This window comes from Plutella xylostella, chromosome 12, assembly GCF_932276165.1.
Source record: "Plutella xylostella chromosome 12, ilPluXylo3.1, whole genome shotgun sequence".
Classification (NCBI taxonomy): domain Eukaryota; kingdom Metazoa; phylum Arthropoda; class Insecta; order Lepidoptera; family Plutellidae; genus Plutella; species Plutella xylostella.
This window is the reverse complement of record NC_063992.1, coordinates 9,844,275-9,864,205: the sequence shown is the minus strand read 5'-3', so window position 1 is coordinate 9,864,205 and position 19,931 is coordinate 9,844,275. Positions and strand designations below refer to the sequence as shown.

The 19,931-nt window shown below is 38.0% G+C and overlaps 5 protein-coding genes across 5 annotated transcripts in view; 3 read left to right on the top strand and 2 right to left on the bottom strand.

Annotated features, from left to right (window-relative positions):
• Positions 1 to 2,208: 2,208 nt before the first annotated feature.
• Positions 2,209 to 4,248, top strand: LOC105390377 (TLC domain-containing protein 5). The gene is made up of 4 exons (XM_048624745.1): positions 2,209 to 2,360; positions 2,740 to 2,968; positions 3,492 to 3,729; positions 4,059 to 4,248. The coding sequence occupies exons 2-4, from the start codon at positions 2,769 to 2,771 to the stop codon at positions 4,125 to 4,127; spliced, it is 507 nt and encodes a 168-aa protein (XP_048480702.1). The 5' UTR covers positions 2,209 to 2,360; positions 2,740 to 2,768; the 3' UTR covers positions 4,128 to 4,248.
• LOC105390378 (RNA-binding protein 7) lies at positions 4,085 to 5,216 on the bottom strand. The gene is made up of 2 exons (XM_011561670.3): positions 5,034 to 5,216; positions 4,085 to 4,941 (listed from the first exon to the last, which is right to left on the bottom strand). The coding sequence occupies exons 1-2, from the start codon at positions 5,118 to 5,120 to the stop codon at positions 4,411 to 4,413; spliced, it is 618 nt and encodes a 205-aa protein (XP_011559972.3). The 5' UTR covers positions 5,121 to 5,216; the 3' UTR covers positions 4,085 to 4,410.
• Positions 5,217 to 5,553: 337 nt separating this feature from the next.
• LOC105390379 lies at positions 5,554 to 8,035 on the top strand. The gene is made up of 3 exons (XM_011561672.3): positions 5,554 to 5,858; positions 6,114 to 6,223; positions 6,312 to 8,035. Exons 1-3 carry the CDS (start codon positions 5,786 to 5,788, stop codon positions 6,837 to 6,839), a joined length of 711 nt encoding a protein of 236 aa, XP_011559974.3. The 5' UTR covers positions 5,554 to 5,785; the 3' UTR covers positions 6,840 to 8,035.
• Positions 8,036 to 8,219: 184 nt separating this feature from the next.
• LOC105390381 (stearoyl-CoA desaturase 5) overlaps positions 8,220 to 19,931 on the bottom strand; it is a 12,079-nt gene continuing 367 nt past the window's right edge. Inside the window, exons 2-6 of the mRNA XM_048624506.1 lie at positions 13,684 to 14,024; positions 12,155 to 12,285; positions 11,702 to 11,907; positions 9,191 to 9,373; positions 8,220 to 8,595 (exon numbers count right to left, since the gene is read on the bottom strand). Of these exons, the coding sequence (XP_048480463.1) occupies positions 8,349 to 8,595; positions 9,191 to 9,373; positions 11,702 to 11,907; positions 12,155 to 12,285; positions 13,684 to 14,023 (1,107 nt within the window). The 5' untranslated portion in view covers position 14,024 and the 3' untranslated portion in view covers positions 8,220 to 8,348. The remainder of the gene's footprint in view (positions 8,596 to 9,190; positions 9,374 to 11,701; positions 11,908 to 12,154; positions 12,286 to 13,683; positions 14,025 to 19,931) is intronic.
• Positions 16,695 to 19,931, top strand: part of LOC105390399 — a 26,946-nt gene continuing 23,709 nt past the window's right edge. Inside the window, exons 1-2 of the mRNA XM_048624469.1 lie at positions 16,695 to 16,698; positions 16,908 to 17,075. Of these exons, the coding sequence (XP_048480426.1) occupies positions 16,695 to 16,698; positions 16,908 to 17,075 (172 nt within the window). The remainder of the gene's footprint in view (positions 16,699 to 16,907; positions 17,076 to 19,931) is intronic.

Genomic DNA, 19,931 nt, shown 5'->3' with positions numbered 1-19,931 from the left:
GTCTGTTACTCTTTCACGCCAAAACTACTGAACAGATTTGAATGAAATTTGGTATACATACTGTCTAGACCCTGGGAAAGAACATAGGCTACTTTTCATCCCGGAATTCCCACGGGAAAACTTTTTAAGGCGAAGCGAAGCGCGCGGGAACAGCTAGTTATGTAATAAATGGATAGTTTAGGTATTTCCTGAAAGGCAAAATATCTATCATCATTTTAGTCTTAAGACTTTGTTATCCTCCCTTGGAGCGACCTGTAGAAATGGTGTAAGTAATATTTATAAAATACACAAGAAATTTTGAAATTTTAATAAATTATGAAATAAAATTAAGTACTTGTTTTGTTTCATTAACTACTATATGTAGGTATATCTAGGTACTTATCTACCAGATACGCTTCAATAACTACCTACATATACTACATACATGTAACGATGTAGATATGTAAAAGAACCCCGAAAATATTAAATACCGACCTAGACATGTAGTTACCAACTCGATGGTAATTCTTTGAGATTCTTCTAATGAGCCAGGTGCAGGTAAGTACCTTTCATTAGCTTTCACCCCCCTCGAGCATAGAATAGATGTGGGTAGAGATTCCTTTCATGCCTAGATGCGCATCATAGGTATAAGGGCCTATATATGTAGGTATCATAGGTATAAGGGCCCTGCTCACACACCTGCCCCAGAGGTAATCTAGGGTGCACGGCCATGGTAGGTATCCTAACTAATATTATAAATGCGAAAGTAACTGTGTCTGTCTGTCTGTCTGTTACTCTTTCACGCCAAAACCACTGAACAGATTTAAATGAAATTTGGTACACATATGGTCTAGACCAGGGGTCGGCAAGTAGTTTTAGGTAGAGTCCGGATATTGATCGAAAGATTTTTTAGATTCGGTAGGTACTAATTGGTTCAAAATATTACAATAATATGCAAAGTATTTATTATAAATTAAATAATAAATAAATTAAATTAAATTAAATTAAATAATAAATAAATAATAAATATGTGGGGACATCTCACAGACGGCCATCCGACCCCAAGCTAGGCAGAACCTGTGTTATGGGTGTCAGACAGCTGATATATCTACACAAATACATAGATAGATACTAAATATATATATCAACACCCAAGACCCGAGTACAAATATCTGTCTTTAAACAAATATCTGCCCCAGCCGGGAATCGAACCCGGGACCTTCGGCATAGCAGTCAGGGCCACTAACCACTACGCCATTCGACCGTCATTTATTAATTTATACTTGACATGCCTACATTACAATATTTGGCGGTCCGAGTTTCAACCTTTCGCGGTCCGCAAACGGACCGCGGTCCACCTGTTGCTGACCGTTGGTCTAGACCCTGAGAAAGAACATAGGCTACTTTTTATCCCGGAATCCCCACGGGAAAACTCTTAAGGCGAAGCGAAGCTCGCGGGCACAGCTAGTACCTATTGTTATAATACTTATGGTGCACGGTGGATATGGCAATATCGGGAGTATCTCTATTACACACTTGCCTGCCGTCCAGTCTTCCAGAAGTTCCAGAGTGAGAGATGATGATGACGGCCTGATGGAATCTCAGAATAATATTTTTTCAGGCATTTCACAATGATGCGGGATTTTGACATTGCGTAAAACCAACTTCCTTCCACTACGTCAAAACACATAACGCACATAACATCTAGTCAAATCTAGTCCACCGCAAAAATGATAACAAACAAATAAACAACCATTCAAACGCCACCAAGCAACATCAAGTAGCGTCTCAAGCCGCTTGGCCACAGGGCCTAAATGGCGATCCTGTCCCCAGAGAATGAACTCTCAACAGACCTCCTCCTGAAGCTGAGTTCTTTCATGTTTTGGTGTTCAGGTGGGTACTGACCATTACGAGGTGTAATGTAACATGTAATAGTCAATACGCTGGTTTCCCCGTAACGCTCGCTGTGTAATAAATTATACAAGTTGTTCCCGCGAGCTTCGCTTCGCCTTAAAAAGTTTTCCCGTGGGAATTCCGCGATAAAAAGTAGCCTATGTTCTTTCTCAGGGTCTAGACCATTTCTGTATACCAAATTTCATTCAAATCCGTTCAGTAGTTTTGGCGTGAAAGAGTAACAGACAGACCGGCCGACTCAGTTACTTTCGCATTTATAATATTAGTTAGGAAGGATTAGGATTACACCTCGTAACGTTGGTCAGTACCTACCCACCTTTCAGTGTACCTCTATTGTTCGTCGCGAGCGCCCGCGCAGTCGGCCGAGTACTGCTCGCGTGTGGTCACACTGCTGCACGGCAGTGTCGCCACTGTAGTCGGGCTACAGCAGTGCGGCGTCAGCAGCCTAAGTTTGAATCGGTTTGTGGGTAAGTCAATATCGGTTGCCGTGTAGCGGTTCGTTGTCGACGTAGATAAACGTGAGATATCGTGATTCGCCATAAATACAGCGCTGTGATTGGTGGAACACGAATTAAACGAGTTTATCGACGTCGATAACAAATACGTGTAGCGGTTGCTGTAGGTTATAGGTTTTGGGATAAGGAAATGATTAGACGAAGTTTAGATTCTGGGACGGCTAGATTAATTACATAAGCAAACTGTCCTTTTAGTAGGTACTGTTAAATGGGGCTAATTTACAATGAGCCTTTTATGAAAACGACACCTAATCAAATCTGATTGAATAAGAGATGAACTAACGGAAACGACATCGTTTAATTTACCTACCTATCGCGTTGGCCTTTTCAGGTAAAACTCTCAGTCGCCATTATGCCCTGATGCTCTGGTCGTGGGGCTACTTCGCATTCGACCTGATGTGGTGTGTGGTCTCCTGGACTGAAAGCGCCCTCATGCTTTGCCACCACTGCTGCGCTCTCGCGGCCATCACCATGTACATGAACAAGCCATACTCGGGCTGCACGTTCGGCTGTTCCATAGCCATGCTTGAATGCACAAACCCGCTGTTGCAAACTCGATGGTAAATATCGCCGATAAATAGACTCACTAGCAATGAAAAAGTTCCACACTTGTCTTTTCCGTTTAGGAGTAATTTGGTGATTTAACTGGAACTTTTTCATTGCTCGTGACGTGAGTACCTATATTACGATCTTTTCTAGTACCTTCCTACCTACTATCCTGGCAAAATTTTAAACACAATCTCGTCACACAACAGAACAATTGAGAGCAATACCTGCTATTGAGAGTAGAATTAGGTACTTTGCACAGCGATACCTACTTTACATCGTTGTAGCAAAATTATAGCTGCAGATGTTGCACTCGTATCTACATCTATAAAACCGAATAACACTTTATCTGCTACCTTCTCTGAGATATAAAAGTGAACTCGAGAACCATACGGAATTTATAATCATGTATTTCTCTAGAGACTCATATTTGTCTGTACTTAGTAATCATGGTACACAACGCAAACAGTAACACTTTTAGCTGCTATGTTATAATTCACCCTTTTAAATAAATATGCTTTTGTATCTTGTCCCCAGGCTACTCAGGAATGAAGGCCAGGACACCACCAAACTGTACTACACTATAGAAATCTTATACCTAGTGGCGTTTATAATGATACGTGGCGTAATAGGCAGCTATGCTGTATACAAAATACTGAAATCTGACATGTTTGCTACTGATGAGAAAGCAATGGCCGTCATATTCTATGTTGTATCCATACTTTTCATCCATGAGATCTTAGGATATATTAGCTACAAGTACAAACAAAAAGTTGTGAGTATGCCTAATAAACATCTAATAAAAAGGTATCATACAAATCCCCATAGATAATCATAAATATGTTCTCAAAAGTATACATATAAGTTGATGATCATTGCACTAGTGAATTCAGGATTATTGTTTTAGATGAAAAAAATAAAAAAATATTGGTTAAAAGTCAAGCAATGGCGCCATTATCAGGGAGCATCTTCCTACCATTAATACTAACATAAAAAGTAAGGCCTTACAATGAATTAAATGATGGTACTAAACTGATCATTCATAAGTTTCAGATATATAAATAATATTGATATTTTAAAAATAATGTATGCTATCATTTTCAGCAAGAGTACAGAGAAAACACAATCAATTACATAAGTACAAAGATAAATTATTTATTTGGAAGAAACTGAAATGCCTGTCTTTACATCATATTATTATGTAGCCACAGAATATGGCCACTATAAAATTACATCTATCCATGCTTATGTAATATACTTAAAAATAAATCATAATTAAAATGTTTTAAACTCACTTTGTATTTTAATAATGCATTGTTTAACTTCTTGCTTCTGATGCAATTTGAGTAATTTTCAGAAAACTCACCTTCATATTCACAGGTGTTCAAACAGTTTTACAACCACACTTGTATGTGTGAATGTTTTTTTAACAAGTTATTTAATCAAAATGAGCAACTTAATCTCTTCTTCTAGTATTTCTATTATTATACCTTCCCCCATTAGAATGATTTCGTCTGTCTCTCCAGTGTTTAGTTGCATTTCCATCCCTATTCTGTCCGTCTCTGCTTTTATAATCATCTTTGCCATGTCTCCTATCATCTTTCCTGTATGGGTGATGTCTGGGTGCCGACCAGTTACCTTGCAAGCTCGCCATCACCAACTCACCACCTTGCAGCTGCCTCGTTGCGTAAATCAATCTCTGTTCGTGTTCATTGATGTTCCTGGTCATGTCTGCAAACTGCTGCTTGACATTTGTCTGGGCGAGGAAGTCAAATGATTGGTCGAGAGTGGTGCAGCGGATCGGCGGCGGGAGCAGCGCCATCCCGGCGCGGCACTGCAGCGTCAGTGTGCGGTGAAACAAGGAAGTCCCGCGGAATAACTGGATAGCGTAAGGGACAGACACGTCGTGACAGAAGGTTACGAACGCGAAGTTCTTTTGTCTGCCGTCCCTGTCTCGCGGTATTGTTACTTTCTCTAATGGGCCAGCCTGTGAAAACGTTAGAATAAGTTATCATAGGTAATAAAGTTTCAAACTGATGTTAGTTACTAATATTTAGATTATGTTTGGTGACAAGTTACCTGCAAAAATAGTTCGTACAACAATTCTTCTGTTGCTTGCTCCGGAAGGTTACCACACCACAGTGTTTTATTATTTTCTTCAATCATTATAAACCTTTTAATCTATTTAGGTATTGTGGTTTTGTAAATAATTAAAATTTTAAAACAAATTTAAAAAATATGTAGTGAGTGTGAGTGTGACACTTAAATAGAGTTGAATTGACAGAAAACACAGAGTACATTTTAAACTGTTTTCATCGTAAAAGTCCTTGGAGGAAACAAAGCGTAAAAAGACAAAAGTGAAAAAAGCATCTTTCAAACCATTTATTTCAAACAAAACTGCATAAAACTGTTCATTTTTATTTTTTTTGTCATCGCACTGAATGACAAAATAACGCCTCTAGCGGAAAGTATCATGAAACTTTTGGATAAAAATAAAACTTACTCAAAAATGTTATTGTTCTGAGGATCCATATACACAGAGTACTCAAAATCAATGGAACAATTGTCAATTTTGACAGTAAATAAATTGCAATCTTTGTTTGTTGTCGCGGTCGCGGTATTTGCTCAGTGGTCGCGATACCTTTATTTTTACCATTTTCAAAGGCATTTTGTTGCTTTTGTTGTTTGAGGAAACCAAAAGAAATGTACTACAAACCCAAGGAATAAGCCATAAGCTTCTCGGTGGCATCCTTTATATTCTGCATGCAAACATTCTGCACTGTCGTCAGTTCTTTTCTCTGCCATCTCCAGAACTGAAGATAAACTCTGAGATGGATTCGGATGCCCCCGCTGCTGATGCTAGTGCTGATGTGGAGATGAAAGCGATGAGGGATCAACTAATGGGTAATATTATTATTTCCCTGCTTATCAACATCCATATATTAATTATAAATTATGAATGATTCAAATATCTACTTAACTACTCAAAATATTACTTTTATGATAGGTTGTGTCTATTTGTTGTTGTGATTAGATAATTTATGAATATTTTGAATTATAATATTTATCACCTACCATATATGCTTGTGTGTCATAAATTCCCCAACTGAACCTATTTTTAATAAAAAAAATAAAATATTTGTTTTTACTAAATTGCAGAATTTGGGCTTGAAGATGAAAATTTGAGCAAAGAGGAAATGGTTGATTTATTGAAAGCCCTCAACAATTCAAAATCCAGTGTTAAAGAAGATGAACTTCTGAGACAAAATGTATGTAATAATTAGAACATTTCTTTACAAAAGCATAACAATAACTATAAGTATTTGTTATTAAATTCTTTCTTTATTCTCATTCCAGGTTGAAGTCACAAAAACCAGTTCACCGGAGAAGACTTTAAAAAGGCGCTATTTAAATGTACGAGATAGGAGACTACCATGGAGTTTATTCCCAAATGACCTCACAAATGCCGAGAAGGCCAGAGCCCTTGCTGCCTACATCAAACTAATGTCTATCAACAACTACAGGCAGGCACGCCAGACCGTCACATTTGCGTCATGGCCACCACCAATGCACATTGTTGAAGAATCTAACTCCAGGTCACTACGATCCACCAGGAGTGGGCGAAGTGTGCCCGTATACTGCGATGATGACTCCTCCGACATAGACTTTGTTGTTGTGAAGCCCAAGAAGAGGAAGGTCTCTAATTCTGAGACCAACGAAGGAGTATATTCCAACAAGGTTGTGAGCTTAAAGCGGAAGCCTTCCAAAGAAGACCACAGACCAATTAAGGAGTTAAAGCTGAGTAGTGACAGTAAAGTAGAGTCTGTAAACACCAGTGGCAATGCAAAGGGTAAAAGAGACTTCTTTACAATCATTGAAGACTGAAGTAGGATAACATACGTGATTAAAATTATATCTTGCATTTTGTTGTTATAATATTTTTACAAATTAGTTTGAGTATTGGTTATTATTGTTTTTATTTATTTAGATATTTTAATAACTCCATACTGTATGCAAATTGTTTTAATTTTATCCATGCATAGTACGGCATCTATAAAAATATGTTAAGATTATATTATTTTACAAATGCTGCTATGAGTAAATAATAGACATCACTAACTTAAAAAAAATAAGGAGTGCGATTAATAAATTTCCAATGGATTTAGGTATGAAAGTGAACAAGCCTAGTAAAGGTTACAAATTGTCATAGAAGGTTCATTAAAAATGATTCCAGTAGAATTAAAAAAAACGCCAAAATAATAATGAATATACCTGAGTACACAGCAGCAGTAGTACCTATTTCTTACGAAAATTTGTATTGAGCAGATGTAGATACGTACTAAATATTGTAAGCCTGATCACTGATAATGTAAAAGAGGTATGAAGTGTGTACCTATATTAAATAGGATGGTGCTTGTATTTGGATCTCTTTGTACTGCGACGAGAGTGGAAAGATGTGTTTGTCTATGTATAAATTGCGCTTTTTGGCATTTGTAAGCCAGTTTTTGTAATACCTACGATAATGATAAATGATCATTGATAACTTGATAAGCCAGCTGGGATGAAATTTTAAAATGTATGCGTGTGCGTGTATGTGCATACGTCGTGTTTAGCCTGACCTCCTTAAATCATAGAACAATGTTCCTATAGACCTACCTACGGTATATTTTGCCCTTTTAAATTGTTGTCACTAGGTATTATTAAACAACATAATTTAAATTAGGGTTAAAGCATGTAAGTACCTAGGTATTCAATCTGTAGTTCGCGCCTTTGATGGTGTACAATATTAATCTGTAGAGCCAGCACGACATTGCCTTTGTGTCTATCAAGAAATAAAAGCATTTACTTATTTAAATAACCTACCTGGTGAATTTTATTAACAAAATGAATGTATTGCTTAAAAAAGTGGTAGCAACCTCAACCGAAGTAGCTTAGAATGACCAGAAGAGTCATCCTTTTTCGACTTGATACCATTTTTACAACCCCCTGTATTTTCTGGCTATACGATGGCGCTGCGAAGATAATGCCGTGCTGGCTGCTAGCAATATCGCTTTTGCAATAAAGAGAAAATAATACCCAGATTGTTCGCTCTTTTGCCTTTGTCAAGCCTTGTCTGTCGCAGGAACCCTTGTAATAAAGTTCACGAGTAGAGGTAAGTTGATGTTATGCAATATGCATGGATCATATGATTTTTAAATTGGGTGCAGGTTAATAACTTTTACAATAATTACTTATTATAATGAAGTATTCTCTCACTTTAATTATCCACATACTTACATAAGTATTGAAACTAAATCTATTTTTACAAACATTACACCCATCGCACTACGTACGTTTTAAGTTCATAAAGTTATGTCTAAATTCTCTTATGTACTAGGCCCTTAATACAAAACACTAATGTTTCTTATAATTCAAGTCACCCTTTCTCAAAGCCACAGCGTTAATGAGACAGGGCGATGCCTTCTTCAAATCATAGGCCCAGCCGATTTTAGCGAATAGGTCGATGAAATAAGTTGTTGGGTTCAAATCGTAGGCCAGTTCTGCCGCCTTGTAGTCCCACGGGAATGTGTGGTGGTAGTTGTGCCAGCCCTCGCCCATCGCCACCACAGACACCCCCCAGTTTTCTGAAGGCATTATTGATCTGGAAAAGATTGTCTGGATGAGATTCCTTAATGGCATTGGAGTGAGTCGGTAAATAGAGTTAAGAGCTTACTGAGCTTAGCTATCTAAATGCGTTGAAGAGATCTGCGATAATAATCTGTTTGCTTTTGTGTGACCCTTTCTGCTTTGTGTGATTTCTATTATTTTATTTAAACTAGCTGTTGCTAGCCTCGCTCCATAGCTGTTGCTAGCTCGCGGTTCAAAGTTTTTCCCGTGGAATTTCCAATATCGATATGAGTTTTTACAACACAAAATTTAATAAACTGTAAGTTTGTACCTATGTTCATCAGAGAAACATTTCATCAGAGATAACCCTTTGACCAAGCTAGAGCTGTAGGTACTAAGTTTGGGGTCACTTGAGGAGGCTGCTACTTTCACGCATACCGGTAGATAAAATGTATACCTACTTACTCAAATTTATCAGCACAGGGCGCAATGAAGACGTGACCAAAGTTCTCCGTCACTCTCGCTCTTGAGGCTACGCGATGTGAGTGAGCGCGATGCAAAATACTTCTGTCACGTCTTTAATACGCTGCTAGCCCTTCCAGGCACTTATAAAAACTATAAGCACTCACTTGTCGTAAGGCTTGTTCCCCCACAGGTGCGCGAAGCTGTTGACAGACCACGTGAAGTGCAGGTTGAGCAGGTGCCTTAGCACGGCTTGCGCCAGCACGCAGTAGCCCCAGCTCTCCCCCCACAGCCGCGGCACCAGCGACGGGAGAACGAAGCAGAGGAGGAGCTTGAAGAGCTGGAAGTATCTGGGGAGGGAAGGTGGTGGTGAGGTCAGTGCAGAGTGCAAACTAATGATTTCAACAGGAAAGATGCGCCCGTCAGATGGTTTGGTTTAGAAAATGTCACCCGCGCGCGGTCCCTCAAACAAATTATGACAGATACTTAGGTACCTATATGAGATTTTACCGCTAGCACGATGGTGCCATTTTCTTGAGGAGTTGGGCTTGTCCTTACGCTAATAATAATAATAATATATAAGTCAATGGTAGTACATACAAATCACGGAAATAGAGGAGAGGTGATCTAAAATGATTGGTGACTAATAGGGGAATGTGGTCTGGGAATCTAGTAGGTGCGGGGTTTACAATTTGCGAAAACTGCAGCTTCTGTCATCTGCGTTATATAGGTATTTTCTGTCAAAAGTTTCCTAATAACTAACTACTTTCCGTTAGAGTCGCGTTAGGAGAAAACGAAAACTTTAATAGTTTTCGACAAACTATCAAACCCGTAAGTACTAGACTTACTGATAAGGCAAAGCAAAACTGATTTCGAGTAAGTTTTAATTAAAGTGTAACTAAGTAGTTTGCAACTAAAAGTTTAAAAGTTTTTCATCTCAAGAGTAATAATTTCCGCGCTCTAACTATGTTTTCAAGGTAAGTACAGTCAGCAAAATAGTTATGTATACTGGAAGGGTGTCATTTAAACGATCGCCAATTAAATCCGTTTTGAATTTGCTAAATAATAGGTTTGAAGGCAAAATAGTAGATTTGCCAGCAAATTTTTGCCCCCAAACAATTTTAAATCAATTCAACAATTAATCACTTAAAATTGCCGGGATTTATGATCAAGTGGCAAGTTAACATTTATGTATATATTTTAATAGGTATGTCCACATAACTCGATGTTATGTTTAATATTTAAATGAAACAAAAAATTAAGTTTAAATCATCAATATTCTTAATTAAAAACAACATAAACAACCTTCTTCTAATTATAACTTAAACCTTAATCTTCTTCTAATCAAAAGCAATCTTATTGTAATTAAAACTTAAACTTCCTCTTTTCATCATCATCATCATCAGCCAATAATCATCCACTGGTGGAGATAGATCCGCTCCCAAGGAGTGCCACAACATTCGGTCCTCTGCCTTCCTCATCCAACCACTATCGGCTATCCGCCTAAGATCGTCAGTCCAGCGGGCAGGAGGGCGTCCCACGCTCCGTTTGCCTGTTCGTGGTCTCGACTCGAGAACTCGTCTACCCCAACGGTTATCGGTTCTTCGGCAGATATGACCAGCCCACTGCCTCTTCAGCTTGCATATTTTGACAGCTAAGTATGTCGGTAACCTTGGTCCTCTGACGGATAATCTCATTTCTGATACGATCCATCAGAGAAACTCCAAGCATAGCTCTCTCCATAGCACCGTCTCCGCTAATTTGTAAATTCATGTGTTAAATTGCTAACGAATTATAATGTTTTAATAACTGGACCAATCATAATGTAACTACTGCAATGCTGATAAAATATGAATTAAAAAGAAATCGCAACATGCGACCTAGAGTCAATATATTTGCTGGCAAATCTACTATTCTGCGGGCGCAGTTATTATTTGAGGAGCAAAAATAATATTCTGCATACAAAGTTTTTATTTATGTAATGAACTCAAATTTTTTGGCAATCCATCTATTATTTTAGATTTTTGTATTGATATTATTTGCTGATTCATACCAGAGGACACTTTTTATTTATTTGAGGACAAAAATATATTGTTGCGGTTGATCTATTAATTTGCTGATACAAGTTGATGACAAAAATAAACTTTGCTGGCAAGAAATATAGTTCCCATACTGGAAACCACAGGCCATCTCAAAATCTTCAATAAAAAAATACTTATAGATGACATCGATCATGATAATTGTAAGTACTTACTTGTTTGTTAGCCATAACAAAATATGTTTTGTTATTTATCGGTTTATCTATCTCTACTCTCTACCCTAAGAGTGTTCTAATCAAATTGTTAGCGCTGGGGATGGGTCTTGATCTTTTTGTTGACTACGTTCATATCTACCCGATGCACACGCATCCCGCAGCTCACAGTAGTTACGATTCAAATAAAACTTTTACCCACACGTGCTGTAAGCAGGTATTCAATCTAAATCTATTTTTAAAAACATTACATTCATCATACGAGTAGGTACTCGGTATGGTAGCTACTCTAGTTGCGCAAAAATGGCTTTCGTCTTTATGTTTCTACTTAGGTACTCAATCCCAAGAAAAAATACTTAGGTAAGTTTGACCCAATGAAAGGGTTAAATATTTGTCGGCATTTTTCTCTATTAACGACCAAACTCACCTAGTATGGAACCGCACGAGAGGATCATTGAGAATATCGCTCATGTCCACCTTGCTGCCCTGCCTGATGACCTCGGGGTGCTTCTTCATCATCAGCCAGCCGACGTGGCTGAAGAAGAAGCCTCGGTTCGCGTCGTGAGGGTCCGCCGAGGTTTCAGAGAACTTGTGGTGCACGCGGTGGTCGCGCACCCACTCGAATATCGTGTTCTGTAAGGAGGTTTAGGTTGTAGTTTGTGTTGGTAGATACGAGATAGTCAGATGATTTATAGAAATTGCATTTAAGTAGGTTACACATAGTGGTTGTATAAAGTAGGACGTGGGTGAGTATTGTGGGGCTTCTACGGAGTGGCCTATTATGTCCAGCAATCGACAAAATGGGGTCATTTCATGTGCCGACATTTCATTGCTCGTGAGTGTAAAACAAACTTTACCTAGTGTTTGTGTTAGTCCATACCTGTCCAGACACCGAGTAGCAGAGCATCAGCACGACCTGCAGAGGCAGGGTGGCCTTGTACGCGCGGTGGGTCCAGTACCGATGCGCGCCGCCCGTCACGCCAAACCCGCCCAGCCAGCCCATCACCCAGCCTGCGGAGAGAGAGGTAGTTTAGGTTAGCAAGAGAGATAAAGAGGAGTTCACGCTGCCTTAAAAGAAGTAAGCCGATTGCCTTATAGTTTGACAAGCACCCACTATTAAGTTTAGTGCCAATTTCTACATAGTCGGTTATGTAACCGGGCGATAACCGACCAGGGATGGTTAGTCAATTATATGCAAACGTCGTTTCCATATAAAATTCTTGACAGATGTGTCAAAAGTCAACCACTAATTCCTGGTTATGCTCCGACTATGGAGATATTGGCATGTGCACTAAAACATTTAAATCACGGTTAACTGCTCTAAAGAACGCTATTTTACAGAATTTTAAAGCAGGCAAGTGCGACGGGGTAAAAGGCGAAAGGGGCGGGCGTTCACATTTCAGCCAGGTCCAGAGATAATGTGACCGTGTAGTAAGTACCTAAGTACCTACCCCCAGCGCGCCAATTAAAGTGATTTAATTTTATGCTTCACATAATTTATGATATGAATAAGCATGAGCACTCACTTCACTTCTCGTGACCTCATGCTCATGTCATGTCACCACCGGCTATATGTGACCTGTATTTCAGAATATCGCTGAAGCATACTTTAGTGGTGCTTATTAAAGAGTACCTAAGTAGGTATATAATCCACACGGTACAAAAGATAATAATAAATTATGTAACTATCCGTCCCAATAGCGCAAACAGTTTAATCTTAAAAAGTCGCAGCACAGTCACCTGAAAGAATTTTTACAGTGACCATGGCAAGAGAAATAGCTGTTCTCCATTCCGAACTCTCCGTTTCCGCTGAATACACGTGTTATCTCTAACTACCTGGTTCTTACCTACTGAAAGATGGACGGAAAAATATAAAAGTTCAAATAAGGTAAATTCCAGTCTAAGTCGCCTTTGAAAAAACTTTTATGAATTTTCAGTAAAACGCTGGTCCGGGAGCTAAATTACGAGTCGTCTATTGTTCATTGATACTAGTTGAGCTTTGTGTACAGTCGAGCTTAACTATTTCACGTTTAAAATCCGGCACGAGTTGCAAGTTTTGAATTTATTAAGTATTTAGGTACCTAGGTTACAGCAAGTAGGTTTACCTAGATAATATGTTATGGTAATGATCATTTCGCTCGTGTAACCTAACATAACATTTTCTATTATTACTTGAAAATGTTAGTACCTCACATCATACATTAGCTACACACATAGGAGTAGGTAATAAGTACCTAATATTATACAGATGTTATGTTATTGTTCGACTACTTACGTTATTATTTGGCGGTAGAGATCCATGGTCCTACTACTTATGCTATGTTAACTTATTGATATTATTTACTACAGTTCAGTTATACAGAGTTTCCTTTATAGTGCTAAGTATATTTAAGAAGGGTAGGTACTTACAAAACAAAATAGTCTGTAGTTTCGGCAGCATGCCTCTGGATAGATAGTGCAGGAACCACACGATGCCAATCAGATGGTAAGTGGTGATCGCAATTATATTCTTCCACCTCAATGGTGTCAGGAACCCCATAACATCTCTCTCCCATCTTCGGATTGGCTTCAAAAATGCTGGGTCGTTTTTCGGCAACATGACGTCATAGTTGTATTTTCTCTCGACCGTCTCCTGGTCGTAGTCTCTCTCTCTTCTGTATACTATCTCCCAAGTCTTCGTCTCTCTCGCGGCGAATGCGGAGTTGTCTGTTGTTTGCACTTCCGTTTCCGTGACTGTCGAAGGCGCCATTCTGTGAAAACACGAAAGACTTTTACTTTGATTGTAATGGCAATGAAAGCCTTTTTTGCTACATGGTTCTACCATTACCGACACCAAAAGAGCGCATATATAATCTGATTATGACCAAGTGGTTCATCCAGTAAATAAATTGATGTAAAAGATAGATAAAGAAGTACTTATAATGGTAGTTTGGAGTTCCACCTTACATCAAACTTATTTATCTAGAATAAGATATTGGCGAAGCCTTTTATTATTACCGTTCTCACCATAAAACATTTCCTATCAGATATAGGGAAATCTAGAAAAAAAACATTAGGTACTTATAGACAAAAGAAAATATAACTTCACTAACAGAATGGAACGGAATCCTAACCTAAATAAATAAATCATTTGTATGATTTTCATAAATTTCTACGGCTTTTGTACTAATGTTATGTGGCTATAAAGGAAAGATAATTAATCAAATGTGATTGTTATATCACACCAAAATATGATAAATGAATTTAGGTGGCATGCACCCGACACGACTGTATTGTATACTTAATGCTAAGGTTTAATTTAGTCATTTTTAAATTAGGGTTACCAAAAGAACAGCAGGTTTGAAAAAAATTATGACCACCCAAAAGTATTAATAATAAAATATACTTATGTAATTAGTTAATATTTTGTAGCATGTTAGTAGTAAGGCTGGCCACTACGTGCTAGGCTTTTTACAATCTAGAAGTTTCTTTGCCGCAAAAGAGTCGTGGAACCCTATTCTGACTATTTTCTGTAGCCTTTGAGTAGTGCAGTATTCATTTACGTAAACATAAGGGCTTTCCTCACGAAAAGTCTGAAAATCTTGAAGTTTTTATTTCGCAAAAGGGTCGTGTTTATTCTGATTCTGAATATTTCCTGTATTGAGCCTTTGAGGTGAAGTATTCGTATACATATTTATAAACAATTTTCGAGAACATACTTAACTATAAAAGCCATTTTACCAACTGAAAACAGTATCTGGCAGCCCCCACCTAATGAAAACGTGAAACATGAATGATTGATTTTCAGTTACCACTACTGTACATTACAGTTTCATTTTCATAAAGAAATCGAACCTCCAAGAAGCGGTAAGTCCAGAGAGGTACCTTTTGAAAATTATAAATAGGTACTTACTTAAAACAACAAAAAGTAAAAGTAAAAAAAATATCATTAGAAATCACGTAAGAAAAAGTTTATGTAAAATAAGTAAAAACGAAATTTCTTAATTATTTACGTTAAAACCAATATTTACGTAGAAAAATATAAAGGCAAAGTACATTGTGTACAAAGTATTGTACGTGTAATCAGTTTTTACTAATCTTATATTTTAATTTACATGCCATGAAGTAAAATATTAGTACCGACCAAGTAAAGAAGTCTGAAGAATTGACTGGACAGTTGTAAGAACATAGATCTATAGAGGAAAGATTTAGTAAACAGCGCCTATTTACCGCAGACTTGTAAGACATAATAACCTTTACTGTCAGAGATTAAGCGTGGGAAATCTCGGCTTTACAGTGGGTAGCTGATCCCCCTGTATACAGGACTCATAATCTGAAGCTTCATCCTGTAAGCATCGCTTTATGTTACTTCCCGCGAATTTCAGACAAAAGCTCCATTCAAAATACATGTACCTACGCACAAACTATATAAAAATACATGTAAGTACAAGCTGGAATTGTATCTGTGTGTCAGGGAACGCTAACTTTGCAACTTAGACAAAGTAAATATATGACAAGAGATGCCTATTTAACGTAGAAAAACCAATGACAAAGGAATAAAGAGAGGACATGTGACATGGCATATCCACGAAAAAAATGCGCTTACCTAAACTTTGGTTTCAATTAAAATGGCGTTTACAACATGGCGACCGGTCGCAATGTTGTAATTTTAGGCAAAGACAAAACTACTGTTGTCCTTTTTTACGTACGATAACACCAATAAGTTAAAAAGAGACGACGATATATTTTTAAGTACCGATTTTTATGCCAGGTCCTCTCTTTATTCTTTTGTCATTGAGAAAAACAAACCAAAAACTGACCGCATTTTGTTACTGTCAAATCGACTGAAGTTAAACCTAATGACATCCGTTGCACCAATGTATAAAGTCAAAAATCTTCTAACCGAACTAATTGAAAATAAGAGCTCAGTTGGAAGAAGTGGGGTGTTATTTGTCGAGACGATTCCACTGGAGGCGAACTTGATGGAGTGCCAGTGCAAAAATCGATAAGAGACACCCCACTGAGCTAGAGCTTTCAGTTAGTTCGGTTAGAAGATTCGTGACTTTATTAATTGGTGCAATGGTTGTCATTAGGTTGAACTTAAAACGGTTTTACAGTAAAAAAAATGCGATTTTTTTTTGCTTTGTTTTTGTGACACGAGACACAACATCTTGTTCGTACCTATATTGTTAATCTAAGCTTGTATTCAAATTTCGATTTGTGTTACCGTTGCCAATTCGGGAAAATGAAAATTTCGTCCAAGATATAATTACATTGAAAGGATTCCTCGGGATGAATAAAATTTCATTCCCCTTTTCATGAATGAGCGTTTCTCATGTTTCTGTTTATGTTAGGTAGGTACTTACCATTTTCTTTTTTTAACTCAATATAATCATAAAACGTATGTATGTAAGTACCTACACCTTTGTTGACAAAACAAAATGCGTAAGTGAGTTACGGTAGGAATATGTCTATTATCTTATCCTCTTTTGATTTATTTTTATGAGCTTCCTTTCCTACCCTCCCTTTTCTCCCTTCTCTCCCCAAATGAAATGAAAATATGAAAACATACCTATTGCAACGAAAATTGCAGTAAAATTATGAAAACTTGAAAATACTTGTAGCATTTTCTCACAAGTCCTTTTCCACTACAGTTTCCAGCATGAATGTGCGACGGCTGCTGTGGCTGGCCAGCACAGTTCTAGGCCAGCTGGTGCACTGCTGCCCGGCGGGGGTGCTGGGCGCCATGCCGTTTGTTCTGGAGTACGCTATCTGGCGCGGCTGGACTCAAGCTGTGCTTTATACGCCCAAAATGAATAGTGGTAAGGGTCTATGTTCTTGATTATGTGTGTGTTTGTGGCATGGTTAGGTACCTATACTTAGCTCCGGAAAGATTGTGCCAATATCTGGTAAATCTATTTTTTTTGTATTAATTTCAAAGAATACCGACAGGAGCTAATCGTGATCAGATATACCTCCTAATAACTAAATCAAAATTATTCGTGAAAGGGTTACTGAAGGGTTACTCTATACTGACAAAAATGAACAAACGGCACGTTTAATACAACGAAATAGGCTCAGCACCGTTCTAAAACTTAGTTTTTCGTCATATAGAGTGACCCCCCTTGCGCACGTAAGTGATTGGTTCCACTCATTAGTCAATAAAATTTGCAGCCAATGTGCTAAGCCCGGCAAATTTGATTTAGTTTACTCACCATAATTACAATAATTAGGTAAGTTACTTAATTAGGTAGGTACTTATATAATTTAAGCTTACTTCACAAAACATGCTTCACATTATTTCCTGATTGATCGGCATTTCTCACACCATCGAACATGACATTATTTACATAACTGCACGATGTTTTTGTGATCATGCTCTTGACCTACTTGAGCATTGGTCTAGACACGAATCAAAGTTTCCACGTTTTAGAATATACCTAATTGTAGGTATAATTGCTTACGATGTAAGGCAAGTTACACATATACTTATAATGCATTCTACATACAATTCCTACATTACAGGACAGTTACTTCAGTTTTACAAAATTCAATGATGGAGTCGTGGTTAGAATAGCAGCGCTAACGTCAAGGTAGTGCTTCCTAAACACCCTGAGTTTCCAATAAAATATAAGGCAGGCCTATTTTCATTATAAATTTAATACACTCACGAGAGTCACGAGCAATGAAAAGTTCTAGTGACATAATAATTATAGAGCTTCCACTATGTTATTGCATTTTTGACATTTCCTTATGTCTGGTAAGTAAAGTTGGATTTCCTTTGCAGTCATTGAGTATGAATGGTCTGGAGACGAAATAGGCAGAAGTTCCCCTCTGCCGGGGTAGTAGGCCAGAAAGGCCCACCGATTTATAAAAACTAGTTGCAGTTTAAATTTTCACTAGACTCAATCTAGTTGGCAAAGCGTTTGTTTCATAGAAAATGATTTGTTTACATACTAAAATGACAGCTTCAATTCATAGATTATCCGGATTCCGGATTTGATCACAGATTTGATCATGGTTTATTGTTATTAGCTGTTTCCTAGCAACCAATGCCAAAAAAATGCAATAGTGATGTACCGGTATGTAGATATATGTACCTATTAATCGACAAAAAAGATCATAGTTGGGAAGCGTCCGTAGTCGAGTTGGCTTCAGTAATCGTAACTGATCACTGAGGTTAACCAACAACTGACACGATCAGCCATTGGTACAGCATGGGTTACCGATTTCAAGTGGTTCTTTTCTGGACGCTTCCGTGCTTCGGACGGCTCGTTAAGCCGTGGGTCCCGGTTGCTGCTTCGGCAGCAGTCGTTAAGGGGCGGCTTGAAACCATCTGACCGTCGGGTTGCCCACTTACCCGACAACTTCAGTGCATTGTACTCATTCAAAAACGGCGATACGGCTCGTGACCTATCACCTGAGTATAAATGTACAGCGACAAGCGGGTGACTTCGTTTATTAATCATTCATAATTAAATTTAACTTATGCCTAATTAATTTGAAATTAGTATTTCTAACCCATGTTCTCGAATCATCGATATCACTTATCGATAATTGTTACATCCATTGGCAAGAAAAATGAAGACACTGTGTTCATTGTTAAATGTCACTTCACGTAACTCTTATTGCTGGGAATTAAAACTCATAATAACATGTCCCATGAGACATAATCATGGTAAACGGTAAAATTTCCCCCCGCAAAAATTGGCAGACTTTTTTGTATCAAGAAAGATCGCTATGACGCTTCCTGAGGGTACACCCGAGTCCGCGTTGTTCTATGTTTGCAGTCATCAAATATGTATGGGATTTCGAATGTCAAAAAACCAATAATATAATGGACAGAGTTTATGGAACGGCAATGACAGGTGGAACTATTTCATTGCTCGCAAGTGTTATGTCTTATTTAATTATAATAATCAGACTGTCTGCAGAAAACCTAGAACTTTCCGCACCTACAGACTTGAAATTTATTGTCTAAAGCCTGTCTTAACTAAAATTAACGCTCGTCTGATAATTAAATCTAGAAGATCAATCGTTGTGTTGTGGTTGTGTTCTTTTAAAGGCTTCCACGGCAATAAACTAAAATTGTTTGAGATATATTTGGAGTAAGTAAATTATTCACTAATTACTTAGGTATGTCGGCACCAATACATATAAGGTAGAGAAAATCTGGCATGTGTAGCGTGGGACGCCCTCCCCCCACGCTTCGACGATATAGACAAGTAAGCGGGTGGTGGCTGGATGAGGAAGGCCAAGGACAGGTTGTAGTGGCGCTTCTTGGGAGTGGCATATTATGTAGAATTAATTGTACAGCAGTGTACGGAAAATAGATAATAGAGTCAAAGAATTGACGTTCATCAGAAAGTTCTCAGCCGGCGATTACAGCCGTATATAGAAGTTCAGTATATTATGTTGTAGTTTTTGTATACTCATAGTTAATTGCATTTATCATTATGGGAAGTCTGCAAAATCCCGAAACAAATTGCTATTTTGCAATGAACTCTATAACTTGAGTCGAAAAGCGCGAAAACGTTTAGATATATTCCAACTTCCCATCTCATACGAATGTTTACGACAGAACTAATATACTTTCTAAATTACATTGTACACTCACTTGCAATGAAAGAGTTCCACTCACAAAATGCCGACACCAAACGAACCCAATTTTTTCAATA

Excerpts from the sequence above, each read along its gene's own strand:
- LOC105390377 (XM_048624745.1), top strand. The coding sequence starts at position 2,769 with ATGCTCTGGTCGTGGGGCTACTTCGCATTCGACCTGATGTGGTGTGTG. Across the intron at positions 2,969-3,491 it reads CCGCTGTTGCAAACTCGATG|GCTACTCAGGAATGAAGGCC; the intron begins GTAAATATCGCC and ends TCTTGTCCCCAG. Across the intron at positions 3,730-4,058 it reads ACAAGTACAAACAAAAAGTT|CAAGAGTACAGAGAAAACAC; the intron begins GTGAGTATGCCT and ends TATCATTTTCAG.
- LOC105390378 (XM_011561670.3), bottom strand. The coding sequence starts at position 5,120 with ATGATTGAAGAAAATAATAAAACACTGTGGTGTGGTAACCTTCCGGAG. Across the intron at positions 4,942-5,033 it reads TGTACGAACTATTTTTGCAG|GCTGGCCCATTAGAGAAAGT; the intron begins GTAACTTGTCAC and ends ACGTTTTCACAG.
- LOC105390379 (XM_011561672.3), top strand. The coding sequence starts at position 5,786 with ATGGATTCGGATGCCCCCGCTGCTGATGCTAGTGCTGATGTGGAGATG. Across the intron at positions 5,859-6,113 it reads GATGAGGGATCAACTAATGG|AATTTGGGCTTGAAGATGAA; the intron begins GTAATATTATTA and ends ACTAAATTGCAG. Across the intron at positions 6,224-6,311 it reads ATGAACTTCTGAGACAAAAT|GTTGAAGTCACAAAAACCAG; the intron begins GTATGTAATAAT and ends TTCTCATTCCAG.